This window comes from Cervus elaphus, chromosome 16, assembly GCF_910594005.1.
Source record: "Cervus elaphus chromosome 16, mCerEla1.1, whole genome shotgun sequence".
NCBI lineage: Eukaryota > Metazoa > Chordata > Mammalia > Artiodactyla > Cervidae > Cervus > Cervus elaphus.
In genome coordinates, this window is record NC_057830.1 from 27625140 (window position 1) to 27647254 (window position 22115).

General features: G+C 40.9%; 1 protein-coding gene across 5 annotated transcripts in view; it reads left to right on the forward strand.

Moving 5' to 3' along the window:
- The first annotated feature begins 4211 nt into the window (after positions 1–4211).
- ZNF782 (zinc finger protein 782) overlaps positions 4212–22115 on the forward strand; it is a 73598-nt gene continuing 55694 nt past the window's right edge. Inside the window, exons 1-3 of one of the 5 annotated variants that reach the window (XM_043927446.1) lie at positions 4219–4293; positions 5753–5850; positions 6517–6567. In XM_043927446.1, the coding sequence (XP_043783381.1) occupies positions 5824–5850; positions 6517–6567 (78 nt within the window). In that variant the 5' untranslated portion in view covers positions 4219–4293; positions 5753–5823. Of the gene's footprint in view, positions 4307–4338; positions 4441–5752; positions 5851–6516; positions 6568–22115 lie in introns of those variants that run through there. The other 4 variants (XM_043927445.1, XM_043927448.1, XM_043927447.1 and 1 more) reach the window with 4 other exon arrangements.

A 22115-nucleotide genomic window follows, 5' to 3' on the forward strand; every position in this document is an offset into this window, starting at 1 on the left:
CAAACTGAACATCAGTCACAAAGAGATTGATTAAATAAACATGATATACCCCTACAATGCAGCCAAGGAAAATAATTCTTTAGTTCTACATAGCCTGACTAGATGGGCTTCCCTGGTGGCTTAGACTGTAAAGAATCTGTCTGCAATGCAGGAGATCAAGATTCAACCCCTGCCTCAGGAAGATACCCTGGAGAAGGAAATGGCTACCCACTCCAGTATTCTTGCCTGGAGAATTCCGTGGACAAAGAAATCTAGTGGGCTACAGTCCATTGGGGTCGCAAAAAGTTGGACACAATTGATTGACTTTCACTTCACTTTCAACCTGACCAGCTAACTGGATTAGGAGACACCTTGTACAAAAACAAGTAGTAAATAAGTAGTGATCATGCTTTTTGAAAAACACAGTTAGCTCTAACATAAAGTCTAGAAGTCAACATCAGTTAATACTGGTTTTATATGGAAGATGGGATGGAGAGTAGAAGGAAATTCCATTATCAAGCAAGGACTTATAATTTAAAGAGAAACATTAAAATGTACTTACATTAAAAAATAAACAGGGGATCTGGTGGAGAGGGAGGTGGGAGGGGGGATCAGGATGGGGAATACATGCAAATCCATGGCTGATTCATGTCAATGTATGGCAAAAACCACTACAATATTGTAAAGTAATTAGCCTCCAACTAATAAAAATAAATGAAAAAAAATAAACAGGGACAACTGAAGTGTTTAAAAGAAATCAGGCTTATTTAATAGCTCTGCCCAGCACAGAATGGAAGGGCGATAAAATATCAAGTTGCGAAGCTTATTACAACACTAATAAATGTAGTAGGGATGACCATCTACTGAACTGTCACATTTTGCTCTCCTAGTATAAGGTCAATGGTATTTACCTTAAAAGCTGCATTTAAAGAAAAAGAAGGTTATTTGATTGTTAACAAACCAACTGCATTGCTTATGAAAAATACATTTTTTGTCCTTCCCAAAGAGTCCACATGACACCGAGTAGGGTCCATTTTTGCAAAGATGGAAAAATTCAATCTGATTAACGAGATATAGCCATGATCATCAGGAGTTGACCAATGTAGAAGACTCCTTAGGCAGCTGAGGTAAACCTGAATTCCTTTCACGCTGGCCTGGGGACTAGCCAGGGAAGAGGGTCGAGGGTGGGGTGTGGGATGTAGCAGGAGCTCATCTCCGCAGGAGACATGCCTAGATCCCCGACTTTGGGGAAACCCACCCTGTCTTCCAATGAAGAGGAAAAGTTAAATTTTTACATAACCTCCTGCTCCTTCTGCCTCTGTAACTCAGCTTGCCCCTTGCAAAGTCTGGATCACGTGGGTCATGTAGTCTCAGAAAGGGGGGACTTAACAATACTAGGAACTGGAGCTTATCGCACTCACCCTTGTCCTGCTCTTTGCAACTGCCCAGCCCCTGCAAACATGCTTAATCATGCCTGTCCATGTAAAGATCAGGCATCTCCCTCCCCATCTTGACTGCTGTTCCCAAGCGTGCAAAACCCCTTAGTTTAAACCAGCTTATTAGTAGCTGGTGTTGCCCACTATAGTCTCTCTATAAAAACTCTGTAACCCCTTTATTCTGGGCTCAGAGATTAGAGTGTTAACTCCTTTGGGCCCGCTGGCGTAATAAACCTGAGTTGGCCAACTCTCCCCAGTGTGGTTCTTGGTTTCTGCAACACCAAGACCCAGGCGTGGGAGCACTCCCACAAATTCCTGCAGGGCAGCTGAGGACGCGCCCAGTCCAGCAGTAGCACATCCTCTCTGCCGGGAAGACGCCTCCGGATCCAGCCAAGCCAGGCGGGAGACGCCCAGACGCATGACCGCGATGGATTCCCTGAAGGAGGCATAGCGCGGCCAGAGGACGCCAAGAGTGAGCCGCGGCGGTGGCGGCTGGGGCGCAAGGGCAGAGCCCGTTAGCGCTGCTGAACTGTGTCCGCTGCACTGTGCCCACTGCCCTCTCTGCTGGCCCAGAGCCCTGTCCACCCTGGCAGCAGGGAGCTCTGAGGAGGCTGAGCACCAGGGGCAGGGTGTTCCAGGCACGGGTGGGGGTGAGAATTTCCTAGGAAAGCTGCTGAAGCTTTATGTCTCTGCTTAAGTAGGTTGCACTAACTTCTTGATGACTGTATTCCTCTTTTCACCTTATGAATAGGACCAAACTTTAAAAATCATTGTTATAGAAAAAATGATGTTTGATGTGAATTAATATTGACCTTATTAATATTAACCAGAGTGCGTATATTTAGTTAGTATATTAACTTTAAGTATATAAATATTTACTAGTAATTTATATTAATATTAACTAAGATCTAGTTAATATTAATATATATATTAATATATTAGTTCTTATTTAGTTAATATAGTAACATACTGCACATGTTAACAAGCACAATATATGTAATTTAGTTAAAAGATGTCCCTATAATATTATTCTCACATGTACCTAATTTGGTTAAAAACAAACCAGGATGTTTACTTAAGGTGGCAGCAGAGTCATCTCTGAGAAATACGTGTTTTTTGTTTTTTTCACACTGTTGTGGGAGCTTAGTTACCTGAGCAGGGAGCCAACCCAAGGAAGCTCAGAGTCTTAACCATGGGACTGCCAGTGCTTTTCTTGATAATCATTTTCTTATTTTGGATTGTGTGCATTTTCATATATTAATCATTTTTTTAAATTCCTCTTTTCCCTTTCCTGAGATAAATTCTGTTCGTCTCAAATACTTTCTTTTATAGCATTGCTGTGCTCAATGTTCAAACGTCTTATTTGCCTTATTCCCAAAAAGAGTCTTGACTTCTTTTGGCAACCTTGAGTTTTAATAGAAGCACTGATGGAAGAAGAACACCTATTCTTTTCTTTGTATTTAAAAAAATGTGAAAAACATAGTGATGGAATAAATGTTAGGTATTAAAGCAGGACTCCAAGCAACAGTTAGAACCAGACATTGGACAACAGACTGGTTCCAAATTGGGAAAGGAGTATGTCAAGGCTGTACATTGTCACCCTGCTTATTAAACTTATATGTAGAGTACATCATGTGAAATGCCAGGCTGGATGAATCACAAGCTGGAATCAAGATTGCTGGAAGAAAATATCAATAAACTCAGATATGTAGATGGCACCACCCTTATTGGCAGAAAGTGAAGAGGAACGAAAGAGCCTCTTGATGTAAGTGAAAAAGGAGAGTGAAAAAGCTGGCTTAAAAGTCAACACTCAAAAAACAAAGATCTTGGCATCTGGTCCCATCACTCCATGACAAATGGATGGGGAAACAATGGAAACAGTGAGAGACTTTATTTTCTTGGGCTCTAAAATCACTGCAGATGGTAACTGTAGCCATGATATTAAAAGATGCTTGCTCCTTGGAAGAAAAGCTATGACCAACCTAGAGAGCATATTAAAAAGCAGAGACATTACTTTACCGAAAAAAGTCAGTATATTCAAAGCTATGGTTTTTCCAGTAGTCATGTATGGATGTGAGTTGGACTATAAAAAAGCTGAGCACCAAAGAACTGATGATTTTGAACTGAGATTTTGAAGAAGACTCTTGAGAGTCCCTTGGACTGCAAGGAGATAAAACCAGTCAATCATAAAGGAAATCAGTCCTGAGTATTCAATTGGAAGGAATGATGTTGAAGCTGAAACTCCAATACTTGGGCCACCTGATGCAGAGAACTGACTCATTTGAAAAGACCCTGATGCTGGGAAAGATTGAAGGCAGGAGGAGAAAGGGAAGACAGAGGATGAGATGGTTGGATGTATCACTGACTCAAGGGACATGAGTTTGAGCAAGCTCCTGGAGTTGGTGATGGGCAGGGAAGCCTGGAGTGCTGCAGTCCATGGGGGTCGCAAAGAGTCAGGACACAACTGAGCGACTGAACTGAACACATATTCAAGTTTCCCAAACAGTCTCCAAATGATTTATGAAAAAACTGCTATTTCAGTCGGGAGCCAATAGAGGACCACCCGTTGCATTTGGCAGTTAAGTTAAAATTTAACCTGTTCTCTTCAAGATCCTTGAGATTCTGGACAGGTTACTTTAAAGACACTGCTCTAGTGCTTTCTGAAATGCATAAAAGCCTCCAGAGAGACCACAACTGTGGTCGCGGAGGTCTATGGGAAATGTAGTCTTGATTCCGTCTGTTTCACCGCGCGGCACTCTGGGAAGAGCATTCTGGGCTTCTTCCGCGCGTGTGCAGCCGTAGCCCCGCCTCCTCACTCGTCTTCTCTGAACTCTAGGGGAGCGGTGTCGTAACGTGGGTTCTGCTCGGAAAGTGAAGGGTGCGCACCTGGGGTGAGAGTGCGAGGGGGCGGGGGGTCAGCTGGGAGGGGGTGCCTTTGTGCCTAGGGATGAGAGCGGAAAATCTTTGAAACGCACTCCCACCAACGCTGGTGTACATGCCGGAGCGGGCCCTCAGCCTGGGGAAGGCCAGTAAGGGGTGACCCGGGCCCTCGGGATCCCAGGGTGCAGGTCGGGTTGGTCCGGTTAACAGCACGTGTTCAATCTAGGCCTGGTTGTGTGGGACCTTGGACTTGGCCCCGCCTGCAGCCTGACAGGGGAAAAAACCCATGTCGGCGACAGGAGAGAAAGTGAATTTATACCGCTGATGATGGCCATGGGTCTGCAATGAGAACCCTAGCTCTGGAGCCAGAAGGGCCTGGGTAAATGCCAGGTCTGTCACCTGTAAGCAGGGTTACAGAAGGAACCTGGATAAGAATCCAGTTTCTCATATGAAAATGACTAATGATGACTGTTTCATGGTGTTGCTTTGAAACTTAGACCTAAGTCATCCCTTGCAAAGTATTTAGACAAGTGCCAGATAATGAGCACTGAGTAAGTTACAGTGCTATTATAGTTGGAAGACACTTTATTCTTTTTCATTGGACGGCTTTATGTAAGCTCACAACCAGTTTAACAAAAATGGGAGGCTCAGGATGGTGGAACGATGTGCTCAGGTCATAAGTTAGGGGTAAGGGAATTCAGATTCAATGGCAGGTGTGCTTTACTTACAGCCTCAGGCTTTATCTAAATATCACACCAGCCTAAAACCGCCATTGTAGCCTTCACAGCCCTTAGCAAAGTGGCCTGCCCCCAGTTTCCAGAATATAAGGAACGTGAATGTAGATGGAATCCTACCATGTGTCAGATGTGTTCTGGGAATTCTAGTGTCTTTTCATGTCACTTGGGGCAGACAGAGTTCCCTGGCCCCTTCTGCATTGTCAGGATGTCTCTCTTTTACATGTAATATAATAATGAATTCCAAGAATTAGGCGTTTGCTCCTAAAATGAATTTGTTTCTTAGATCCACATCCCACTTACCTTGAAATAAAGCGATCCTTGTGAGGTTGGAAGCAGGGAGTCTCTATAAAAGGGAGTCTTACCTGGAAGAGAGCATGCATAAGACTGTAGACCTCACTCCAGAATCTCACCGCAGAGACAGACCGGGCCTAGAAAGGAGTAGATCCTAAATTTGCAAGATCAGAAGCTGTTCTTAATCCCCCTGCTCAGAATGAGCCAGTCTTCGTGATGATGCCACCTCCAGAAGCCACCAGACTCTTGACAGTGGGGAGTTTGGGCCATTGCTGAGAAGAGCAAAGTGAGCTAAGGTGGTCCAGGGGCAGGCTACTCAGGAAGAGACATTTTGTTGGAGAGCTTGTGAGGGCAAGGGCTGGGGGTAATAACCAGCAGAGGGAGGAAATGCTGTCTCTGCTCCCCTTAAACGGCCCCCACTTATTACAGGTGCTGTGCTGCTGTCATACGTGTCCATCACATGTGACACTTGTGACATCCTGACCTCACAGCATCCCAGAATGATGATATGTGAAGGGCTTTCCAAGGTCAGCTATTTTAACTGTCTTGAAAACTTTAAAGACGAACCTGAAAGGTTCAGTAATTTGTCCAGGGAAACTCAGTTTGTGACAGAATTAGGAGGAGAAGAGTGCACTTGATGCTGTCATAGGTTTGTCACCAAAAGCATCTTATCAAAAAGGCCTTTTAACAAATACATCACAGCTAAAACAACTAAAATTTCTTGCCTTATAGCATCCTATCTAGGCTTTTTGTGGATTCTTTATACCAGTGGGTAAATAATAATATTACTAGTAAGAAAAATAGATAAATGATATATACTGAGTATTTTTCTGCTAAGTTAGTTTTCATGAAAGAATAGTGTCTTATTCTTTGGTGTATTTAATTCAACTAATCTGTTGTTTTTATTTATTTATGTTATAAGGACAAATGCAGTATTTTTAAACAGTTGAGAAAAGTTTACATTCACTTAGTAAAAAACCACAGATGTAATCCTCACGTTCATCTCAGAGTCACACAAAGAGAGGTGATGCCACCTGGACATGATCCCTCTCATGCCTTTTCAAGGCCCAGAGGAAGATGAGGAAAATAAGGAAGATGATCCCCAATTGGGGTGCTGAGATTTGGGGGGGTGAATCTGGGAGCTACATGATAGGTTAAATCTCATGACATCCATCTTCTTTCTGTCCTCTCAGCTGAACCACAATTCTCTACTCTCCCGAAAGCAGAAAATGAACATAATTCAGGTGAGCTCTTTATTCTTTCCCCATTCTGCATTGTACTGGATTTATACGTCTAAGAAGCATCCATGTATTAATGGAAAAGGAAAAATAGATCAAGTCAATCTTGAGGGATAATATATACACTGTCTTACTATTCACTGTGATGTTTGCTGTCAGCCTTTGATAGGTAACCTTTGTCAGGGTAAGTAGGTTACTTCCAGGAACCAGTTTGTTAAGATTTTACATTAGTCATGAATGTGTATTAAATTATGTGGATTAAAGAACCTGCCTGAAATGCAGGAGACCCAGGTTTGATCCCTGGGTTGAGAAGATCCCCTGGAGAAGGGAATGGCTACCCACTCCAGTATTGTTCCCTGGAGAATTCCACGGACAGAGTATCCTGGCAGGCTATAGTCCATGGGATTGCAAAGAGTTGGACATGACTGAATAACTAACGCACACATACACACACACACACATTTTGTTTATCTATTGGAGCAAAACTATAGCTTATTTCCTTTATAAATACTGTAAACAGTATAATAGATTTTCTAGTGTACTAAATGCAGAAGGCAATGGCAACCCACTCCAGTACTCTTGCCTGGACAACCCCATGGGTGGAGGAGCCTGGTGGGCTGCAGTCCATGGGGTCACTAAGAGTCGGACATGACTGATCGACTTCACTTTCACTTTTCCCATTCATGCATTGGAGAAGGAAATGGCAACCCACTCCAGTGTTCTTGCCTGGAGAATCCCAGGGATGGGGAAGCCTGGTGGGCTGCCGTCTATGGGGTCGCACAGAGTCGGACACGACTGAAGCGACTTAGCAGCAGCAGCAGCAGCAGCATGCTAAAATCCCTGTGTAGACCTTAATTGCTAATAAGTTTAGTAAGTTACTTCTTACATGTTTTCCTAGGACTTTTTGCTAGTACTGTATTTAGGATTTTTATTTTTGTATTACACATACCCTTTTGTTTCTGTGTCCAATTATGGTATCATGGCATGGTCATAGTCTCATGAAAGGAAATGGGACATTTTCCTGCCCCTTCAATAATGTTTTAGATGAGAAAACTGTGTTACGTGTAGGTTTTGTGAAGCTCACCTATGAATTATGGCCTTATGAAGACTTTTTGCATGAAGATTTTTAGTATTTATTGGTCATAAGTCTATGCTGGATTTGTATTTTTTTCTTTCATCATTACATTTTCATGGAAAATTGTTCATTTTTATTTAAATGTATTTTTATGAGCTTGTTTATAGTATTCTCTTAGGATTTCAAAGTATTTGTTTCTCATATCAGTAATTTCCTTTTTGATCAGCTTTAAAATTTTATTTCAGTATAATTGTTGCCATTCAGGATAGGACACAGTATGTTCTATTAGGCCTAATCTAAAGCTAAGAATTTCTGTGTCTGAGGGTCTTAGTATTCTGTGCTAGCAGTGGAATCTAAATAGTGAGTAGAAGAGCATACACTTGCCTTGTTTGTGATTTTTACCTTTGGGTACGTACCTGTCAGCACCATTCGTTGACAAGAATATGCTTTCTCCATTGAATTGCATTAGCACTTCTGAGGGAAATCAACTAGCATCCTATGTATGGATCTGTTTCTGGATTCTGTTTACTTCTTTTTTTATTTTCTAAATATTTTTATTGAAGTATAGTTGATTTACAATGTTAATTTCTGTTGCATAACAAATTGAATAAGTTGAATATATATATGTGTGTGTGTATATATATTCAGTACATTCTTTTTTATATTCTGTTCCATTATAGTTTATCACAGGATATAGAATATAGTTCCCTGTCCTACATAGTAAGACCTTGTTGTTTATCCATCATATGCATAGTAGTTTGCATCTGCTACTCCCAAACTCCCAGTCCTTCCCTCCCGTGCCTCCGCTCCCACTTGGCAACCACAAGTCTATTTTTTATATCTTTGTGGACTCTGTTCATTTCTGATGATCTTAAATCCTTTTGCTAATACCACATTTTCTTGATGAGTGTCTCTTTACAGTAACTCTTGAAATCAAATAACATGTGTCTTCCAACTTTTTTAAAGAGTGTTTTGGAGATTCAAAGTTCTTTGCTTCTCTGTAGAAAGTTTTGAAAATCAGCTTGTTGATCTCAGGAAAACCTGCTGAGATTTTGATTTTGACTGCACTGACTCTATAGAATCTGTAATATAGCTCAATTTGAGGAGAATTGGCATCTTGCTTAAAATGAGTCTTCCAATTCATGAGCACATTATCTCTCTCACTGGGGGTTTCAGAGGGTTTTCGTTGTTTTTTTTAAGTTTTTGTTGTTGTTGATGTGGACCACTTTTTTCAAGTCTTTATTAAATTTCTTATAGTATTGCTTCTGTTTTGTGTTTTGGCTTTTTGGCCGTGAGGCATGTGGGGTCTTTGCTCCCTGACCAGAGATGGAACCCATACCCCCTGCATTGAAAGGTGAAATCTTAACCACTGAGTCTCCAGGGAAGTCCCAAGGTTTTCATTTTTATTCTATTGAGTCAAAATCATAGTTCTGACTTACAGTTTTTACAGTTTAAAAGAAGTCTGTGTTTTGAACATAAGACTCTAGTGGTGTAGTAGTGAAAGCAGGAACAATATAGGAAGCTATTTCTGTAAAATCCTAGCAAGGGATGATGATCGTAAGAGAGTTATTTACAAGAAGTAGTCGGATTCTGGAGGTACCTTAGGTAAGAGCCAACAGTTTAAGAGTGTGTGTTTCTTCTCCACAACTTTACAAATAGAGTATGTCATCAAACTTTTTGCATTTTTACAAATGTAATTAAAAAATGATAACTAAAATTTAGTTTTACAAGCTTTCCTCTTCTCATCAGTGAAGTGGAACATCTTTTTTGTTTGTAATTAATATATATTTCTTTTTTTATTCAACTTTTTTCTTATCCATTTTCCCATTGATGTGCTAATTTTTAATTACCATATCTAGCATGTCTTTATAGCCATTTTTTGGCAGTATAAATTGCACAATTTTCCTAGTTTTTTGTATTTTTTCTCTGCCCATGCTTTTTATTTTTATTTTTGTTTTTAACTGTGGTGAATTGTTTTGGCATTTGAAAAATATTTATTGAAGTATAGTTGATTTACAATGTTGTGTTAGTTTCAGGTATATAGCAAAATGATTCAGTTATACAAATACACACACACATATTTGTACACAAACACACACACATACATGTATATATATACAGTGTATATATTCTTTTTGAGATTCTTTCCCATTAAAGGTTAATACAAGATAATGAGTATAGTTTCCTGTGCTATACAGTCGGTTCTTGTTGGTTCTCTATTTTATATATAGTGATGTCCATATGTTAATCCCAAACTCCTATTTTATCCCTCCACGCTTTTTCTGTTTGGTACCCATAAGTTGTTTTCTATGTCTTTAAGTTTATTTCTCTTTTGCAGATAAGTTTTGGTATCTTTTTAGATTTTACATATAAATGATATCCTGTATTTATCCTTTTCTCTTTAGGACTTACTTCACTTAATATGATAATCTCTGGATTCATCCATGTTTTTGCAAATGGCATAATTTCCTTTTTTGTGGCTGAACTGTATTCCATTGTATGTATGTATGTATGTCTGCTTTTGTGTATATGTATATCTTCTTTATCCATTTTATTGTGGAAGAACATTTAGGTTGTTTCCATGTCTTAGCTATTATAAATCGGTTCAGTTCAGTCGCTCAGTCATGTCTGACACTTTGTGATCCCACGAACCACAGTACACCAGGCCTCCCTGTCCATCACCAACTCCCGGAGCCTACCTAAACTCATGTCCGTTGAGTCAGTGATGCCATCCAACCATCTCATCCTCTGTCGTCCCCTTCTCCTCCTGCCCTCAATGTTTCCCAGCATCAGGGTCTTTTCAAATGAGTCTGCCCTTCGCATCAGGTGTCCAAAGTATTGGAGTTTCAGCTTCAACATCAGTCCTTCCAATGAACACCCAGGGCTGATCTCCTTTAGGATGGACTGGTTGGATCTCCTCGCAAACCAAGGGACTCTCAAGAGTCTTCTCCAACACCACAGTTCAAAAGCATCAATTCCTCTGCACTCAACTTTCTTTATAGTCCAACTCTCATATCCATACATGACTACTAGAAAAACCATAGCCTTGACTAGATGGACCTCTGTTGACAAAGTAATGTCTCTGCTTTTTAATATGCTGCCTAGATTAGTCATAACTTTCCTTCCAAGGGGTAAGCGTCTTTTAATTTCATGGCTGCAGTCACCATCTGCAGTGATTTTGGAGCTGAAAAAAGTAAAGACAGCCACTGTTTCCACTGTTTCCCCATCTATTTGCCATGAATGACAGGACGGGATGCCATGATCTTAGTTTTCGGAATGTTGACTTTTAAGCCAACTTTTTCACTCTCCTTTTTCACTTTCATCAAGAGGCTCTTTAGTTCTTCTTCACTTTCTGCCATAAGGGTGGTGTCATCTGCATATCTGAGGTTATTGATATTTCTCCTGGCAATCTTATTCCAGCTTTGGCTTCCTCCAGCCCAGTATTTCTCATGATGTACTCGGCACATAAGTTAAATAATCAGGGTGACAATATACAGCCTTGACAGACTCCTTTTCCTATTTGGAACCAGTCTGTTGTTCCATGTCCAGTTCTAACTGTTGCTTCCTGACCTGCATACAGGTTTCTCAAGAGGCAGGTCAGGTGGTCTGGTATTCCCATCTCTTTCAGAATTTTCCACACTTTATTGTGATCCACACAGTCGAAAGGCTTTGGCATAGTCAATAAAGCAGAAATAGATGTTTTTCTGGATCTCTCTTGCTTTTTCGATGATCCAGCGGATGTTGGCAATTTGATCCCTGGTTCCTCTGCCTTTTCTAAAACCAGCTTGAACATCTGGAAGTTCATGATTCACATATTACTGAAGCCTGGCTTGGAGAATTTTGAACATTACTTTGCTAGTGTGTGAGATGGGTGCAATTGTGTGGTAGTTTGAGCATTCTTTGACATTGCCTTTCTTTGGGATTGGAATGAAAACTGACCTTTTCCAGTCCTGTGACCACTGCTGAGTTTTCCAAATTTGGTGATATGTTGAGTGCAGCACTTTCACAACATCATCTTTTAGGATTTGAAAGAGCTCAACTGGAATTCTATCACCTCCACTAGCTTTGTTTGTAGTGATGCTTCCTAGGCCCACTTGACTTCACATTCCAGGATGTCTGGCTCTAGGTGAGTGATTACACCATCGTGATTATCTGGGTCATGAAGATCTTTTTTGTACAGTTCTTCTGTCTTGCCACCTCTTCTTAATATCTTCTGCTTCTGTTAGGTCCATACCATTCCTGTCCTTTATTGAGCCCATCTTTGCATGAAATGTTCCCTTGGTATCTCTAATTTTCGTGAAGAGATGTCTAGTCTTTCCCATTCTATTGTTTTCCTCTATTTCTTTGCATTGATCACTGGGGAAGGCTTTCTTATCTCTCCTTGCTATTCTTTGGAACTCTGCATTCAAATGGGTATATCTTTCCTTTTCTCCTTTGCTTTTCTCTTCTCTTCTTTTCACAACTATTTGTAAGGCCTCCTCAGACAGCCATTTTGCTTTTTTGCATTTCTTTTTCTTGGGGATGGTCTTGATTCCTGTCTCCTGTACAATGTCATGAACCTCCGTCCATAGTTCATCAGGCACTCTGTCTACCAGATCTAGTCCCTTAAATCTATTTCTCACTTCCACTGTATAATCATAAGGGATTTGATTTAGGTCATACCTGAATGGTCTAGTGGTTTTCCCCACTTTCTTCAATTTAAGTCTAAATCTTGCAATAAGGAGTTCAGGATCTGAGCCACAGTCAGCTCCCAGTCTTGTTTTTGCTGACTGTATAGAGCTTCTCCATCTTTGGCTGCAAAGAATATAATCAATCTGATTTTGGTGTTGGCCATCTGGTGATGTCCATGTGTAGAGTTGTCTGTTGTGAAGTTGGAAGAGGGTGTTTGCTATAACCAGTGTGTTCTTTTGGCAAAACTCTATTAAACTTTGCCCTGCTTCATTCTGTATTCCAAGGCCAAATATGCCTGTTACTCCAGGTGTTTCTTGACTTCCTACTTTTGCATTCCAGTCCCCTATAATGAAAAGGACATCTTTTTGGGGTGTTAGTTCTAAAATGTCTTGTAGGTCTTCATAAAACTGTTCAACTTCATCTTCTTCAGCGTTACTGGTCGGGGCATAAACTCAGATTACTGTGATATTGAATGGTTATTATAAACAGTGCTGTGGTAAGTATTGGGGTGCATGTATTTTCAAAGTATGGTTTTCTCCAGATATATACTTAGGAGTTGGATTGCTGAATCATATGGTAACTCTATTCTTAGTTATTTTAAGGACCTTCCATAATGTTCTCCATAGTGACTGCACCAATTTACATTCCCACTAACTGTGTAGGAGGGTTTTCTTTTCTCCATACACTCTCCAGCATTTGTTACTGTAAATGTTTTGATGATGGCCATTCTGACTGGTGTGAGGTGATACCTCATTGTACTTGTGATTTGCATTTATCTAATAATTAGTGGTACTGAGCATCTTTTCATATGCCTGTTAGCCATCTTTTGTCTTCTTTGGAGAAATATCCATTTAAGTCTTCTGCCCATTTTTTGATTGGGTTACTTGATTTCTTTTGTTACTGAGTTATATGAGCTGTTTGTATATTTTAGGGAGTAATCCTTTGTTGGTAGCATCATTTGCAGATATTTTCTCCCCATCTGTAGGTTGTCTTCCATTTTGTTTATGGTTTCCTTTGCTGTGCAGAAGCTGTTCCATTCAATTTAGGTCCCATTTGTTTAGTTTTGTTTTTATTTAAATTATTGCAGGAGATAGATCCAGAAAAATGTTGCTGCGACTTATGTCAAAGAGTGTTCTGCCTGTATTTTCCTCTAGGATTTTTATATTAACCAGCCTTACATTAGGACTTTAATCCATTTATTTTTCTATATAGCATTAGTTCATTATTTTACATGTAGCTGTTCAGTTTTCCCAGTACCACTGGTTGAAGAAGAGACTCTCTTTTCCCCCTTGTATAATCTTGCCTCCTTTGTTGTAGATTAATTGACCATAAGTGATTGGCTTTACTTCTGGGTTTTCTATTCTGTTTCATTAATCTGTATGTCTGTTTTTGTGTCAATACCATATTGGATTTTTTCCTATTTATTTTTTTAACATATTTTTAAATCAGAGGATAACTGTTTTAATAATCCCATCATAGATCACAGCCTTATCATGGAGAAGGGACTTGCATACCTCAGTGAAGCTATGGGTGGCCACCCAAGACGGATGGGTCATATTAACAAATTCTGACAAAATGTGTTCTACTGGGGAAGGAAATGGCAACACACACCAGTATTCTTGCCTGGAGAAGCCATGGAAAGTACGAAAGGGCAAAAAGAAAAATGAGCCTCCCAGGTCAGAAGGTGTCCTACTGGGGTATGCTACTGGGGAAGAGCAAGAGATAACTCTATACATGGGCATCACCAGATGGTCAGTACCAGTTTCAGATTGATTATGTCCTTTGCAGCAAAAGATGGAGAAGCTCTGTGAAGGCAGTTAAAATAAGACCTGGAGCTGACTGTGGCTCAGATCTTCAGCTTATTTCAAAGTTCAGGCTCAAACTGAAGGAATTAGAGAAAAACCACTAGGCCATTCAGGTATGACCTAAATCAAATCCCTTATGATGGAGGTGATGAATAGATTCAGGGGATTAGATTTGGTAGACAGACTACTTGAAGAACTGTGGACAGAGGTTCATAAAATTGTACAGTGTTACAGTGACCAAAACTATCCCAAAGAAAAAGAAATATAAGAAGACAAGGTGGTATTTGAGGAGGCTTTACAAATAGCCGAGGAAAGAGAAGCAAAAGGCAAGGGAAAAAGGGAAAGATATACCCAGTTGAATTTAGAGTTCCAGAGAATAGCAAGGAGAGATAAGAAGGTCTTCTTAAGTGAACAATGCAAAGAAATAGAGGAAAACTATAAAATGGGGAGGACTAGAGGTCTCTAAAGAAAATTGGAGATATCAAAGGAACATTTCATGCAAGAATGGGCATGATAAAGGACGGTAAGGACCTAAGAGAAGTAGAAGAGATTAAGAAAGAAGATTATTCAGAACCACACAATAAAGGTCTTTTCAGTCATGATTTTCTCAGAATATGTGCCCAGTAGTGGGATTGCTAGATATATGGTAATTTTATTCCTAGTTTTTTTAGGGAATCTCCATACTGTTCTCCATCGTGGCTGTAGCAGTTTGCATTCCCACCAGCAGTGCAAGAGGGTTACTTTTTCTCCACACCCTCTCCTGCATTTATTGTTTGGGGATTTTTCGATGATGGCCATTCTGACTGGTGTGAAGTGATACTCATTTTAGTTTTGATTTTCATTTCTCTAGTAATGAGCCATCTTGAGCATCTTTTCATGGTGTTGTTGGCCATCTGTATGTCTTCTTTGGAGAAATGTCTGCTTAGGTCTTCTGCCCATCCCGGTGTTCATTACAGCACTATTTACAATAGCTAGGACACTGAAGCAGCCTAGATGTCCATTGACAAATGAATGCGTAAAGAAATTGTGATACATGTATACAATGGGATATTAGTCAACCGTAAAAAGGAACACATTTAAGTGAGTTCTTGTGAGGTGGATGGACCTGGAGCCTGATATACAGAGTGAAATAAGTGAGAAAGTAAAAAATATACCTTAACACATATATATGAAATCTAGAAAACTGGTACTAATGAACCTATTTGCGAGGCAGGAATTGAAATGTAGACTTAGAGAACAGATTTTGGACACAGTGAGGGAACGGGAGGAAGGGACTAATCAAAGAGAATAGCTTTGAAACATATACGTCACCATATGTAAAATAGAAAGCTAATGGGAGTTGCTATATAACACTGGGAGCTCAGTGCGGTAGTCTGTGATAACCTAAAGAGGTTGGAGGGGGTGGGGGCGTGGAGGGGAGGTTCAAGAGGGCGAGGACATTTGTATACATATAGCTGCTTTCATGTTGTTGTATGGCAGAAGCCAACACAATATTGTAAAGCAGTTATTCTCCAAGCTAGGCTTCAGCAATACGTGAACCGGGAAAATACAGATGTACAGGCTGGATTTAGCATCACATCTTGCTGAAGCCTAGCTTGAAGGATTTTGAACATGACCTTGTTACCATATGAAATGAGTGCAGCTGTATGTTAGTTTGAGCATTCTTTGGCACTGGTCTTCTTTGGGATTGGAGTGACAACACCTTTTCCAGTCCTGTGGCCACTGCTGAGATTTCCAAATTTGCTGATATACTAGGTGCAGTACTTTAACAGCATCATTTTTTAGGATTTGAAATAGCTCAGCTGGAATTCTGTCACCTCCACTAGCTTTGTTCGTAGTAATGCTTCCAAAGGCCCACTTGACTTCATAGTCCAGGATGTCCGGCTCTAGGTTAGTGACCGCACCATTGTGGTTATCCAAGCCATTAAGAACTCCAGGCTGGATGAATCCCACGCTGAAATCAACATTGCCAGGAGAAATATCAACAACCTCAGATATGCAGATGATCCCACTCTAACGGCAGAATGTGAAGAGGAACTAAAGACACTCATGATGAGGGTGAAAGTGGAGGGTGAAAAAGCTGGCTTGAAACTCAACATTCAAAAAACTAAGATCACAGCATCCAGTCCCATCACTTCATGGCAAATGGAAGGGGAAACAGGGGAAGCAGTGACAGATTTTCTTTTCGTGGGCTCCAAAATCAGTGCAGATGGTGACTGCAGCCATGAAATTAAAAGACGCTTGCTCCTTGGAAAGAAACCTATGACAAACCTAGACAGAGTATTAAAAAACAGAAACATCAATTTGCTGAAAAAGGCCTTTATACTCAAAGCTATGGTTTTTCCACCAGTCATGTACGAATGTGAGAGTTGGGCTGTATAAGAAGGCTGAGCACTGAAGAATTGATTTTAGGATTGTGGTGCTGGAGAAGACTCTTCAGAGTCCCTTGGAGTGCAAGGAGATCAAATTAGTCAGTGTTAAAGGAAATCAACTCAGAATATTCATTGGAAGTACTGTTGCTGAAGCTCCAATAATTTGGCCACCCGATGTGAAGAGCCAACTCGTTGGAAGAGACGCTGATGCTCGGAACGACTGAAGGGAAAAGGAGAAGGAGGCATCAGAGGATGAGATGGTTGGAGATGAGACAGCATCCCCGCCTCAATGGACGTGAATTTGAGCAAACTCTGGGAGATGGTGGAGGACAGAGGAGTCTGACGTTCTACAGTCCATGAGGTTGCAAAGAGTTGGACACAACTCAGCAACTGAACAGCACAACAGCAACTTGGTTTACAATGTAGTGTTGATTTCTGCTGTACAACAACATGAATCAGCTATAATTATATACATATGTGTGTGTATATATGTCCTCTTCCTCTCGAGCCTCCCTCCTCACTCCCATCTCACACCTCTAGTTTGTCACAGGGTGCCAGGCTGGGCTTCCTGTGTTAAATAGAAGTTTCACATTAGCTACATATTTTACACCTCATAGTGTACAGATGTCAGTATTACTTCCTCATTTTGACCTTCTCTCTCCTTCCCCCACTGTGTCCACAAGTCTCTTCTCTACTTCTGTGTAGTAGAACTGTACTATTTTTCTAGAAACCATATAGATTCATTCTTTGTTTTTATGTTTCAGATGTATTTCATTCTGTATAACAGGCTCTAGGTTCATTCACCTCACTACAACTGTATAAAATTTGTTCCTCTTTATGCTGACTAATGTTCCTTTGTATATATATCACATCATCTTTCTTGATTCATCTGGTGATGGATATCTAGGTTGCTTCCATGTCCTGTTGGTGTCGTTGTTCAGTCACTAAGTTGTGTCTGACTGTTTGTGAGCCCATGGACTGCAGCATGCCAGCCTCCTCTGTGCTTTACTATCTCCTGGAGTTTTGCTCAAACTCATGTCCATTGAGTCAGTGATGTCATCCAACAATCTCATCCTCTTTTGCCCCCTTCTCCACCTTTCTGCAGTCTTTCCCAGCATCACAGTCTTTTCCAGTGTGTTGGCTCTTTGCATCAGGTGGCCAAATTATTGGAACCTCAGCTTCAGCATCAGTCCTTCCAGTAAATATTCAGGGTTGATTTCCTTTAGGGTTGACTGGTTTGATCTCCTTACTGTCAAAGGGACTCTTAAGAGTCTTCTCCAGCACCACAGTTTGAAAGCATCAGTTCTTTGATGCTCAGTGTTCTTTATGGTCCAACTCTCACATCCAAACCTGACTACTGGAAAAAACCATAGCTTTGGCTATACAGACATTTGTTGGCAAATTGATGTCTCTGCTTTTTAATACACTAAGTTTGTCATAGCTTTTTTTCCAAGAAGTAAGCATCTTTTAATTTCATGGCTGCTGTCAACCGTCTGCAGTGATATTGGAGTCCAAGAAAATAAAGTCCATCACTATTTCCATTTTTCCCCCCATCTATTTGCCATAAAGTGATGGGACCAGATGCCATGATCTTAGTTTTTTTAATGTTAAGTTTAAGCCAGTTTTTTCAATGTCCTATTTCACTTTCATCAAGTGGCTCTTTAGTACATCTTTGCTTTCTGTCATTAGAGTGGTATCACCTTCATATCTGAGGTTGTTGATATTTCTCCCAGCCATCTTGATTCCAGCTTGTGATTCATCCAGCCTGGCATTTTACATGATGTACTCTGCGTAAAACTTAAATAAGCAGGGTGACAGTATGCAGCCTTGACATACTCCTTTCCCAGTTTTGAATCAGTCCATTGTTCCATGGCCAGTTCTACCTGTTGCTTCTTGACCTGCATACAGGTTTCTCAGGAGACAGATAAGGTGGTCTGGTATTCCCATCTCTCTTTAAGAAATTTCCACAGTTTGTTGTGATCCACACAGTCAAAGGCTGTAGCATAGTCAATGAAGCAGAAGTAGATGTTTTCCTGGAATTCTCTTGCTTTTTCTCTGATCCAGTGGATGTTGACAATTTGATCTCTGGTTCCTCTGCCTTTTCTAAATCTAGCTTGTACATCTGGGAGTTCTCAGTTCACATATTGTTGAAGCCTAGCTTGAAGGATGTTGAGCATGACCTTGGTAGCATGTGAGATGAGTGCAATTGTTTGACTCATTCAAGTAGTTTGAACATTCTTTGGCATAGCTCTTCTTTGGGATTGGAATGAATACTGACCTTTTCTAGTCCTGTGGCCACTGCTGACTTTTCCAAATTTGATGGCATATTGAGTGTGGCACTTTAACTGCATCATCTTTTAGGATTTTAAATATCTCAGCTGGAATAATATCATCGCCACTAGTTTTTTTTGTAGTAATGCTTCCTAAGGTCCACTTGACTTCAACTCTAAACCTAGTCTGGCTTTAGGTTTGTGACGACACCTTCATGGTTATCTGGATCATTAAGACCTTTTTTGTATAGTTCTTCTTTGTTCTTGATATCTCTTCTTAATCTCTTCTGCTTCTGTTCGATACTTTTTTCTGTCCCTTATTGTGCCCATCTTTGCATGAAATGTTCCCTTGGTATCTCTAATTTTGTTGAAGAGATCTCTAGTCTTTCCCATTTTATTGTTTCCCTCTCTTTCTTTGCATTGTTCACTTAAGAAGGCTTTCTTATCTCTCCTTGCTATTTTTTGAAACTTTGCATTCACTTGGGTCTATCTTTCCCTTTCTCCTTTACTTTTTGCTTTTCTTCTTTTCTCAGCTATTTGTAAGGCCTCCTCAGACAGCCATTTGCCTTCTTGCATTTCTTTTCTTTGGGATGGTTTTGGTCACCACTTCCTATGCAGTGTTATGAACCTCCATCCGTAGTTTGTCAGGCACTTTGTCCATCAGATCTAATCCCTTGAATCTATTTGTCACTTCCACTGTATAATCAAGGGATTTCATTTAGTTCATACCTGAATGGCCTAGTGGTTTCACTACTCCCCTAAATTTAAGTCTGAATTTTGCAATAATGAGCTCATGATCTGAGGCATAGTCAACTTCCAGTCTTGTTTTTCTTGACTGTGTAGAGCTCCATCTTTGTCTGCAAGAAATATAATTAATCTGATTTAGGTATTGACCATCCATTGATGTCCATATGTAGAGCCGTCTCTTGTGTTGTTGGAAGAGGGTGTTTGCTTTTATCAGTGTGTTATCTTGGCAAAACTCTTGTTAGTCTTTGCCCTGCTTCATTCTGTACTCCAAGGCCAAACTTGCCTGTTACTCCAGGTGTTTCTTGACTTCCTACTTCTGCATTCCAATCCCCTATGATGAAAAGGACATCTTTTTTTGGTGTTAGTTCTAAAATATCTTGTAGGTCTTCATATAGAACTGTTTGGCTTCAACTTCTTTGGCATTATTTTCTGGGGCATAGACTTGTATTACTGTGATGTTGAATGGTTTGCCTTGGAATTGAACCTAGATCATTCTGTCATCTTTGGGATTGCACCCAAGTACTGCATTTCAGACTCTTGTTGACTATGAGTGCTACTCCATTCCTTCTAAGGGATTATTGTCCACAATAGTAGATTTAATTGTCATCTGAATTAAATTCGCCCATTCCCTTCCTAAAATGTTGATGTTCACTCTTGCCATCTCCTGTTTGACCACATCCACTTTACCTTGATTCATGGACCTAACATTCAGGTTCCTATGCAATACTGTTCTTGATAGCATTGCACTTTACTTTCACCACCAGATACATCCACAACTGAGCATTGTTTCCACTTTGGCTCAGCCTCTTCATTCTTTCTGGAGCTATTTCTTCACTCTTCTCTAGGAGTATATTGGACATCTACCAACCTGGGGGGCTTATCTTCCAGTTTCATGTCTTTTTGCCATTTCATAGTGTTCATGGTGTTCTCAAACCAAGAAAAATGAAGTAGTTTGACATTCCTTTCTCCAGTGGACCTCATTTTGTCAGAACCCTCTACCATGACCCATCTGTCTTGGGTGGCCCTGAATGGCACAGCTCATAGTTTCATTGAGTTACATTGAATTGCAAGGCTGTAATTGATGTTATCATTTTGGTTAGCTTTCTGTGATTGTGGTTTTCATTCTGGAGGCCATGGGATTGCAGTTCCTGCTTCTTGTGTCTACCCTCTGACGGATGAGGATAAGAGGCCTGTGCAAGCTTCCTGATGGGAGGGAATGGCTGTGAGGATAACTGGGTCTTGCTCTGGTGGGCAGGACCCTGCTCAGTAAATCTTTAATCCAATTTTCTGTTCATGGGTGGGATTGAGTGCCCTCCCTGTAGTTTGGCCTGAGATGGACCCATCCTGGAGTCTGCATTCTCTATGTAGTGCTAATGTTGACCTCCTCCAAGAGGACTTATGCCGACACACCGCACCTAGCAGGACTGCTGCTGCCAGTGCCCTTGACCCTGCGGCAGGCCACTGTCAACCTCCACCTCTGCAGGAGACTCCCGCACACTCACAGGCAAGTCTGGCTCAGTCTCTTGTTGGGTCACTGCTCCTTTCCCCTGAGTCCTGATGCCTTCCAAGAGTCTCTGTTTCCCTAGTCCTCTGGAAATTGTTCTGTAGTCAAATTGCACTGACCTTCAAATCTGGGGATTCCTGGTCCCTTTGTCAGATCCCCAGATTGGGAAGTCTGATGAGGGGCCTAGAACCTTCGAATCACATTGAGAACTTTTTTGTTATAGTTGTTCTCCAGTTTGTGCATCACCCACCTGGTGGCTCTATGGTAGGGCTCCAGGCTCTATGCTAGGGCTAATGTCAACAAATTGCACCTCCCAAGACTGCTGCTGCTAGTGCTCCTGTCCCCACAGCAGGCCGCTGCTGACCCACACCTCTTCAGGAGACCCTGAGACACTCACAGGCAGGTCTGGCTCAGTCTCTTGTGGAGGTCATTGCTCCTTTCCCCTGGGTCCTGGTGTGCACAAGATTTTATTTATGCCCTCCATGAGTCTCTGGCAGGTATAGGGTTTGGTTTTAACATGATCGTGCCCCTCCTGCCATCTCGTTGCGACTTCTCCTTTGTCCTTGGACGTGGGTTATCTTTTTTTTGGTGGGTTCCAACATCCTTCTGTTGGTGGTTGTTCAGCTGCTAGTTGTGATTTTGATGTTCTCACTGGAGGAGAAGGGTGCACATCCTTGTACTCGGCCATGCCCTGGCTATTGTAAATACTGTTGTATGAACATTGGGGTGTGTGTCTTTTTGAATTGTCATGTTTTCATGCTATATGCTCAGTAATGGGGTTGCTAAGTCATATAGTGAGTTTATTCCTAGTTGGTTAAGGAATCTTCATGATGTTCTCCGCAGTGGCTGTACCAATTTACATTCTCATCAGTAGTACAGGAGGGTTCCCTTTCTCCACATCCTCTCCACTGTTTATTGTTGGTAGATTTTTTGATGACAATTCTAATTGGTGTGAGGTGATACCTCATTGTAGTTTTGATTTGCATTTCTCTGGTAATGAGTGACTTTAAGCATCTTTTCACGTGTTTATTGTCCATCTGTATGTCTTCTTTGGAGAAATGTCTGTTTAGGTCTTCTCACTTTTTTTTATTGGGCTTTGTTTTTCTTATA